This window comes from Nothoprocta perdicaria, unplaced genomic scaffold (assembly GCF_003342845.1).
Source record: "Nothoprocta perdicaria isolate Ctin4 unplaced genomic scaffold, notPer1 scaffold_8, whole genome shotgun sequence".
Lineage (NCBI taxonomy): Eukaryota > Metazoa > Chordata > Aves > Tinamiformes > Tinamidae > Nothoprocta > Nothoprocta perdicaria.
The window spans coordinates 8,472,196-8,480,730 of NW_020456087.1; the positions used below are offsets into that span (position 1 = coordinate 8,472,196).

General features: G+C 37.5%; 1 protein-coding gene across 1 annotated transcript in view; it reads left to right on the plus strand.

The window, feature by feature from the left end:
* Positions 1–302: 302 nt before the first annotated feature.
* The window catches only part of MIA2 (MIA SH3 domain ER export factor 2), a 34,197-nt gene continuing 25,964 nt past the window's right edge, over positions 303–8,535 (plus strand). The window contains exons 1-6 of the mRNA XM_026051753.1: positions 303–496; positions 2,000–2,133; positions 2,987–3,073; positions 3,421–4,615; positions 6,093–6,320; positions 6,547–6,647. Coding sequence (XP_025907538.1) covers positions 382–496; positions 2,000–2,133; positions 2,987–3,073; positions 3,421–4,615; positions 6,093–6,320; positions 6,547–6,647 — 1,860 coding nt within the window. The 5' untranslated portion in view covers positions 303–381. The remainder of the gene's footprint in view (positions 497–1,999; positions 2,134–2,986; positions 3,074–3,420; positions 4,616–6,092; positions 6,321–6,546; positions 6,648–8,535) is intronic.

The following is an 8,535-nucleotide window of genomic DNA, read 5'->3' on the forward strand; positions in this document are numbered from 1 at the left end:
CATTAATAATCCAGAAAAAAAAAATACTAATATTACACCTGACATGTCGAATTTCTCCTAACAAAGTTTTTCACAAGCGCAGTSCAAAAAATGTGTCTGGTGGAACCTAAACTTTGATGTGACCAGGAGTGGTGTCTTTGTATTCAAAACACTAGTCTAGCTTTCGGTACTTAGTTAATTTTTAAACGTATGTATATAATCAGGACACCTGACTTTGCAGATTGCTAGCAGAGCTAGCATAGTGAACTTCTGTTTAAGCAGATGAGAAGCACAATGGGATTATAAATTTACTTTTTTTTTTTTTTAGACTAAGAAAATAATGTAGAATGTTCTTGTTGACTGAACTTTCACAATTTCAGTAGTTTGTAGTTTTATTCTAAYATGTCAAGGATCTTGGATCAGAGAAGTTTGCTATTAGTAATTTCATTTTTGACAAATCTGCAGAGTAGAAAGGTACTTTCAGAATGGAAGAGGTGCGGTGATCAGGAATGTGAAAGTAAGTAAAAAATGTGTTTTTTTTTTTAATTTTCTGTTTTTCTAAAAGATCATGGTGTATATATAGCTGTTATAAATGATAATGTTGAAAATAGTGATGAAATATTGAAGGCCATAAGTACACACAGAAAATACATTTTGTTGTCAATATGCTAAGCTTCTGAATGACAGACTTTTTTTTTTCTAATAAAAAGGAAGATCTTGTTTGCTGGATTGTGTTGTATAAGTATATAAAAGAYCAAAGTTCAGTAAAAAATACTCTCAAATAAATAGTTTTCCTCATAGGAAATAAGGTTTCCTCAAAACAGTCGGCATAAAGCAGCTTTAAAATATTTTTAGCTCATTTTTTACAGATAGGAAAATGCTTCAGAAAGCAAAAATTAAAGCCTATCAACTGAGAAAGAAGGAATATATCTTGTGTTTATATAAGGTTCATAATATTTTTTCCACAGTAAATGACCTATTTTGATTTTCTTTAAACCTTCTTGTGAAAGACACTTTTGATATATCCTTTTTGCTTATTTTTTTGCCTTAGCATGAGGTAAGAGCAGTAGCTAGTTATGGAATTCGTGCRAAGTAAACAGCTCTGTAGGAGGCAGCCAGGCCACTGAATCACCAATGGGCAGGGATAAATAATAATTTACCCATTGGATTACTGTTGTGAGGCTTGCCATAACATACATAGCTTGAGAACTTCTTAAAGTTGTCTCTTTTGGGTTTGCACTCGAATTGTTACACTTTCGAAGAGGACAGCTTGTTTTTCTGCATRAGAAAGTTGTTTCTAAAAGAAACCTTAGACTTTCTCTACTGATGGATCTTTTCTTTCCTGAGGAGTAGGATTGACTTTACTAGGTCCTGGATGCTCAGATGGCTTTCAGGAATTTTGTGGAACAGGCCCCAAACTGACTGTGGCACATTGTAGTATTSTTTTTTTTTAGGGGAGTCAGAGTATAAAGAGAATTAAAAGGCATTCAGATTGAATTGGAAACTTTGGTTTTGACAAGGTTTAAAGTTTATAATGCTTAAACTTCTTTATAGTACTGATATATTTAAAATAGAGGACAGAATACCTGAAATAATTACTGGACTTGTAAAATATAAAATTATAAATATGCCAGGGAAATATTTGTTAGCCGTTTAAATCTGCCTTTAATACTTGAACTTGCTAATTCTTTGGAGAAATTTCAGCCTTGAAAGCTTGCCTGAGTAGCAACCAAAAACCAATGCCCATATAGGACAGGAGTTCTACACCTTGTAGTAAATGTTATTTACACCTCTCCTCAGTAGTAAGTAGAATATAAAGCAAGAGAAGTTTTTTTTCTCTGCGTTCTGTATTTTCAGTGACTTTGCACTTGCCCGTTTAATGGAGTGGTATCATCATTAAGTACATGTGAAAATATTAATAAACATTTCAGTGTAATTATATAATCGGTCTTCTTCAATATCCATCTGAATTAAGGTAATTTGGCTGCTATAGTTATTTCTTTCTTTCTGTGTATTCCAGCRGCCATGAGCAGAGTTCAAGCCACTGCAGACTACTTAGGGCCTGACTGCCGGTATCTTAACTTCAAAGAAGGGGAAGAAATAATTGTATACTCCAAACTTTCAAGGAAAAGTGAAAATTTGTGGGCAGGAAGTGTAAGTACTCCAATATGAAGGACATATGTACATAATTTAAAATATATAATCATAGCAGGACAGTAATCTGCTTGCTTCGAGGGATCTTCTGTTTCTTTTCCAACATTAACTAATCATGGTTCAGCATTGTCGATGGGAGATGGGTCACTATAATTATCTTTTTATAGAAAGAAAAAACATCGAAGATGGCCAAAGATCAAACATGGAGAGATGTCTTTTTTTTTTTTTTTTATCTCAGCTTGCTGTCCATGGTGTTTTGCTTCATTAGGACTATATGCAATGCTCTGATTTCAACTTATTGGTTTCTGGGTCAGACTGACCCTTTTTTGTGTTTGCATAATTCTTTTGGATATTATCATTTATTTATTTTTTGTAATGTTGCCATCTCCATTGCCATTTCCTCTTCAGCTGTTGCCAACCTCACCTGGATTTCATATCCTATTCTTCTTGCAGTTTAGAGTGATTCATTTTTTATTAAGATTTTTTTCTCACACTTGAGTCAATGGGAACTTTGTAGATGATTTTAGTAAGACCTGGTGAGACCACCTGTGTATGAAACACTGTCTTCACTTGAAGCAGTGTTAAGGCTACTGGTTTGAGTCTGTGCAAACACAATTTTCAAAAAAAAAAAAAAATACTAGAGAAAATAGCAGCATGGATTAATATACTTCTCTCTGCTTTCTAAATTGACAAAAAGAACACTCTTGTGAAGGAAGAATAAGCCACTTGGACCAAACAAAATGAAGTGATTGTGGCAGTTCTGTAAACACATTTGTTCCTACATTTCTAGCATGTAAGCACCTAACAAACTTATTATATTTTAAGTGTTTTCATTCCTTTTATATTTTTACAGAAAGGAAAGGATTTTGGATATTTTCCAAAAGATGCGGTGAAGGTTGAAGAAGTTTTTATTGCAGAGGAAGTTGAAGTGCCTACTAAGGTAAACCAGTATCATCAGATTTTCTTAAATAGTTCACAGCAATTAAAAATACAATATCCAGTTAGAAATTCAAGAATCACTGCATTTTTTTTCAGATAATTCAAATATACTTTTGTTATTTTTCTACTTGTTTATCATCCTCTCAAAATCTAAGGTAGGTTTTATCTAATAAACCATAAATAATATTAGCAATATCATAACTATGTAAATTCCTTCATATAAAGTTAAATACAGAAACAACTACACAGAGAAAGAAGAAAGTATAAAGACATACATGTCATATTACATGGTGCTATATAAAATTGCAAAAGAAAACACTTTAGTAACATTTAATATTGTTCTTTTAGGAAACTGATTTCCTCTGTCTTGATGGAGATGAGTACATTTTYGAAAATAAAGACAGTGTATTACATGATCCGGATAAAGAAACTGAATATTCATCATCTGATGAAGAATCAAAGCTACAAGAAAATGAAYTCCTAAAATATTTAAGAGACTCCATGCAGAAGGAAGAAAGATTTGAATCAGTTTCTGAAAATGATTCCAAGGAATCTCACAGTCAGGAGTCTGCAAGCAAAAAGTTGCTCAGCAAAAATGAGAATGGAAAAGAAGATGCTGAACAGCCACAAACTCAAACCAGACTTCCATTAAAGCCCCTTCCGACTCCATCTAGTTGGATGGTTCCTGGTATTGCAGGATGGTTCACCACAGAAAGTAAGAAAGATGAGGAGACCACAGAAGCTGTTACTGCGTCTTTAGAAGAAGACACTTACATTGGCAGAAAAATAGTAACTGCTGAAAATGATTTGGAAGAACTAAGTGATAAGGAAGAGCAAGAGCCCACAGCTTCGGGTTGGTTTCAGGGTGGACTGACAGACTTTCTCTATTTTGGTAAAGAGGATGTGGATCAACATCAGAATGCTCAGGGTCCAGCATCAGAAAAAAACAGTCCACAGATCCATGATGTTTCTCACGGGGATGGATATTCTGATAAGGAACATGAAACAGTAATTACAGAAGTACTGCCAGAAGAAGAACAGAAAAGTGACAGCTATGAATCCAAATCAAACTGGTTTAATTTGGATTTAAGTGATGTTCTAAGTTTTGGGCAAGCTGAGAAAGATGCAGTTACAGAAGACCAGCAACACAGAGAAACAGAGGAGGAAGCAAATAAAAATGAAGAAATACAGACTTTAAAACRGGAAGAATCTCACATGGACAAAGAATCACAGGAATCAGTTAAAGTGGCGGTAGATGAAGACAATAAAGAAAATTTTGCACCAGAAACAATAGACTCAAACAGTAGCATGTCAAATCCTTGGATGCTACCAGCAAGTTTACATACTCTTAATGATACCATAAGCGCCTCAGATAGCACAGCATCATCTCCAAACATCCCAGCGGGTGACAATGAGGAGCTACTTGAACCTTGCCGCTCAGAACAAGCCTCGGTATCCAAAAGCCAACTTGTGGCTTTTCTCTTGAAAAACACGGAAGCTGAAGAGAGAAGTTGGGAGCCAGAAAGCAAACATGGCCAGTCAGGTTGGTATAAAAAAATCTATAATTGCTTTCTAAGTTTTAGTATGAACACAGGTGATAATTAACAGAGACATGAATCAATTGCATCAGATCAATTYTTTCTTCTTCTAGCCCATCTCAGAACTTTGATCCCACAGGCACAAGAAATACAAAAAGAAAGCCTGGCTTACTGGAAGTTAACAGAGACATTTCATCTCTTAATCATTTTGCAGGCGTCATGAATTTTCAGAGTCCAAAAACGAAAGCAGAAAAAGTGCCGAGTATTTTAGTGAAGAAACCCCTCAGATAGAAAATGATTTTGACATATCACAAGGRAATAAAAATACAGCAATCAAAGGACAAGCAAATTAGAGAGGTAGTGATGGGCTGCCAGAAGAGAGAGATGGATGCAGTCCAAGACAGAAATCTTTTCCCCACTAGCTGTGCCAAGTAATGAATACAGTAATAAAAAAGGCAGCACATGTTGCCAAATTAGTCAGATAACAATGCTTCACACATTTTGTGTTGAAACCCTAGAAAAACTGAAATATCTCAAAGATAGTAGGTACATGTTTAATTATTCCAGTACTGAAGAGTTTCTACGAGTAGTGGAAGTCTGCCAAAATTCAATATGAAAAGATATTTTTATGTCTTTGTCTCCAAAGATTCTGTACATTTACCATCAGAATTAAAATTTGAAAATACAATAGATTTACATGTACAAGATTTTTATTCTAGTAAGCAGGATTTACTTACAGAAGCTGATCCAAAAGGGAAGAAAAAGAAAAAGAGAACATAGTAGGACAAATGAAGAAATGTGCACCTTAAGCCACCAGAAATGAAAATTTACCTATATGAAATCTGAAATAGATAGAGCTGAAATAGTGCAAAATGAACAAAATAACCCAGCATGTATGTGCAAGAATCTGAGAGAGAGAGAAGAGAAAAAGAAAAAGCTCAGGAGCCAAAATCAACAGCAGAGATAATTGTCTGGACATCAAGAAGATCTGGTGTGACAGTGAGCCCAGCCTTGCACTGGAAACATCAGGAGGAGTCAGGCCAGTTGGATGCTGTGATACAGAACAAGACCCAGCATCAGAAAGCCAGTTCTGATAGATACTGATGTAAAACAAAAAAAGTAATGAATCAGAAAATGAAAATGATCAACTAGGTTTTAATAAAAATAACATCAAAAAAWTCAGCCTGGATAGGCTGGATAGGTTTAACTGATCGACAGAGTTGGAAACATGAAGTGTCCCAATAATTCATTTCCAATTAGCCTTTCTTTCCTAGCTACTCCGTGACCTCCCTTTGACAGATATCAAAACCTCAGAAGAAAGTGGTCATATGGAAGAAATACAGTGTTTGTWTTACAGTTTTTGGCTTGGAATAGAGGGGAGGGAAAAATCAAATTCTGAACAGAGGTTATTATCATGTAAAAAATATAGGGAAAATGTGGAATTGTCTGAAAATAAACATGTTTTCACTTCATTATTTGCAGGAATAGGTAGTGGAAGAAAACTACTAGAAAAAATACCAATGGAGGAACATGAAATAAATATAGATGTAGACAGTGAGCACAACCCTGACCAACAGTCCGAAGCAATAGTGATTCCACTAGTAAATACAGAGGAAGAAATCTACAGTTCAGCGGCTGATTTACCAGTTGATGTCAAAAAGCCTTTCTCAGATGCCTCTTTACAAATTCAGAGCTACTTTCCAAGTAATGGTAAGTGTAAAGTTTATTAATTTGCAATCTCAAGTGTGTGTGTGTGTATATATATATATAAATTTCAATATCGTTATATGACATGCATATAATACATACTATAATACTTTAAAAAACTGAAACATTTATACAAGACTTCTGTAATATAAATGTAAAACCTTTATGTAATGTGAAACTTTTATTTTGCATGTAATGTAAAACCGTTATTTTTCTTGTGAACAAACAGAAGGCAGTTGGATATATCAGCTAGTTCTGTGCTTGAACGTTCTTGAGATTGGGGAATTCCTAAAGTCTGTATTTTCTGCAACGGCAAGTATTATCAGAAAGGTAAGATTTTTTTAAGGGATTTTTTTTCTGATAGTAGTGCAAAATTGACCCTGTTTTTGGTCACTTCCTGCAACAACATTCTTGAAAAACAAATGAAAACAAAGATAGAGCCTTTGTAGTCCCCTTGCTTCCCGGGGTGTGTGCAAAGTCAAATGGGATGGACCTGGGGCATGAAAATGCCAGGTTAGCTGCTGTTCATATATCTCTTGTCATTTGTACTGCAGAATCTAAGGTGATGAATTTTGCATGTTCACATGCAAAAGAAAGCATTTCAGCGATCAAAAGAGCAACATAYYTTTTTTTAAATTTTTTTTTRYAAAAAAGGAAACTTGTGGCTCCCTCTAGTTGCCATGAAATCAGTTACTGCATTTCCTTGGGCTTAGAAATCTTGCATTGGGATGCATAATGTGATTAGAATAATTCTATTTTGTTAAAAACATAATTTCAAAGATTTTGTTCCCAAAGTTACAATAGTTCATGACAGGAAAAAAAATCACTTAGCGGTTATATAAAATATAAAAAGCCATCTAAGATTAAGAGGATGTCTTAAATATCACAACACACAGAATTTCAATTGTAAAGTTAAGATTTTAAGATAGAGAAGAAAAAGTAAGTTGATTGCCTTGCTATGCTCTYCACAATTAGGTTAGCCTAATTAATTTATTGCATGGTTAAAGTACAAGGCATGTTCAGGGCTGGAGGAGGTAGCTGTAGTCCAGCCCGTCTCCACTGGGGTCTGTCCCTTTCCTCTGCTTGGGGAGCAGGAAGCTCTTCCCAGGGCAGCCTCAGGTGCTTTCCCAGCTGGAACCTGCCCTCTTTTTTTCGGCACTGTGCAGGTAAGGTGGGTTCATCCCCCTGCTCCTGCACTAGCCCTAATTTCTGCTTGTCTGTTGAGAGGGAGAAAGAAGGGGGCAAAGGACATGGGCCCTTGTGCAAGAGGGCCTGGCACTGCGCAGAGCGGTGGAGGGGACAGACCTGAGTGGAGAGGGGGAAGCAGAGGTTGGGACGGAGAGCGGATAGCGGAGAAAGGGGCAGGTGTTGGAGAGGGAGCYGTCTGCAGGAGTGTAGAATTAGAGTAGGAAAGAGAAGCAAAGAGCAGGATACGAGTGTKGGGGGGATGGATTTTGGAAGGGCTTGCTTCACAAAAGGAGAAGGGGGATCTGGAAGAGGGAGGGCTTGGGAGAAGGGTAGAGATGCCTGAGAATACAGGAGCAAAAGGGTTGAGGTGGGGCAGATGTGGGAAAAGCCTTCAGTGGAAAGCTCAGGAAGGGAAATTCTACTGGAAATGAGGCCAGAGATGGCTAGAGAGTATGTTGAGGTGAGCCCTGCAGTTCAGCTACTTGAATATGAACATAGGGAATGCAAGTCAAGGCCTTGCRGGTTAGAAGATGTGCGGAACTGAAGCGGAGAAGGATGAAACTTGGGAGATGAAGGGAGAATTAACTGAAGATGTTGGGTAACTTTAGCACCTTAGGTTTGGCCTGTCTGGCCAGACGGTGCTGCCAGGGGAACGTGAGAAGAGGCRGACAGGTTCACACTGGAAACAGGAAAGAGGATCAGGAGAAGCAGGACAGCAATCTCCGATGAAGGGTATGCGGTAACTCTTCCTACTGGTACCTGAACTGAACTCTGTTCAGATTGGGCAGAAGAACTTGAAGAGCCACAGGTTTTGTTTTGGTTTGTTTTTCCTGATTTCCAGTGTAATTCAGTTCATTTTGGCCAAGCCACAGCGCAGGACAAGGGAGCAGGCGGGTTTGTCTTTCTGCCTCCTCCTCGCTGCTTCCTTGCTGCTAGACCCGGGTGACCCAGGCGGGCCTAGGCGGGCCCGCGCGCTGGCGCGAGGCGGCGCCCGCTGCCGGGCGGCGGGGCCGAGGCGCTTGGGGGCGGG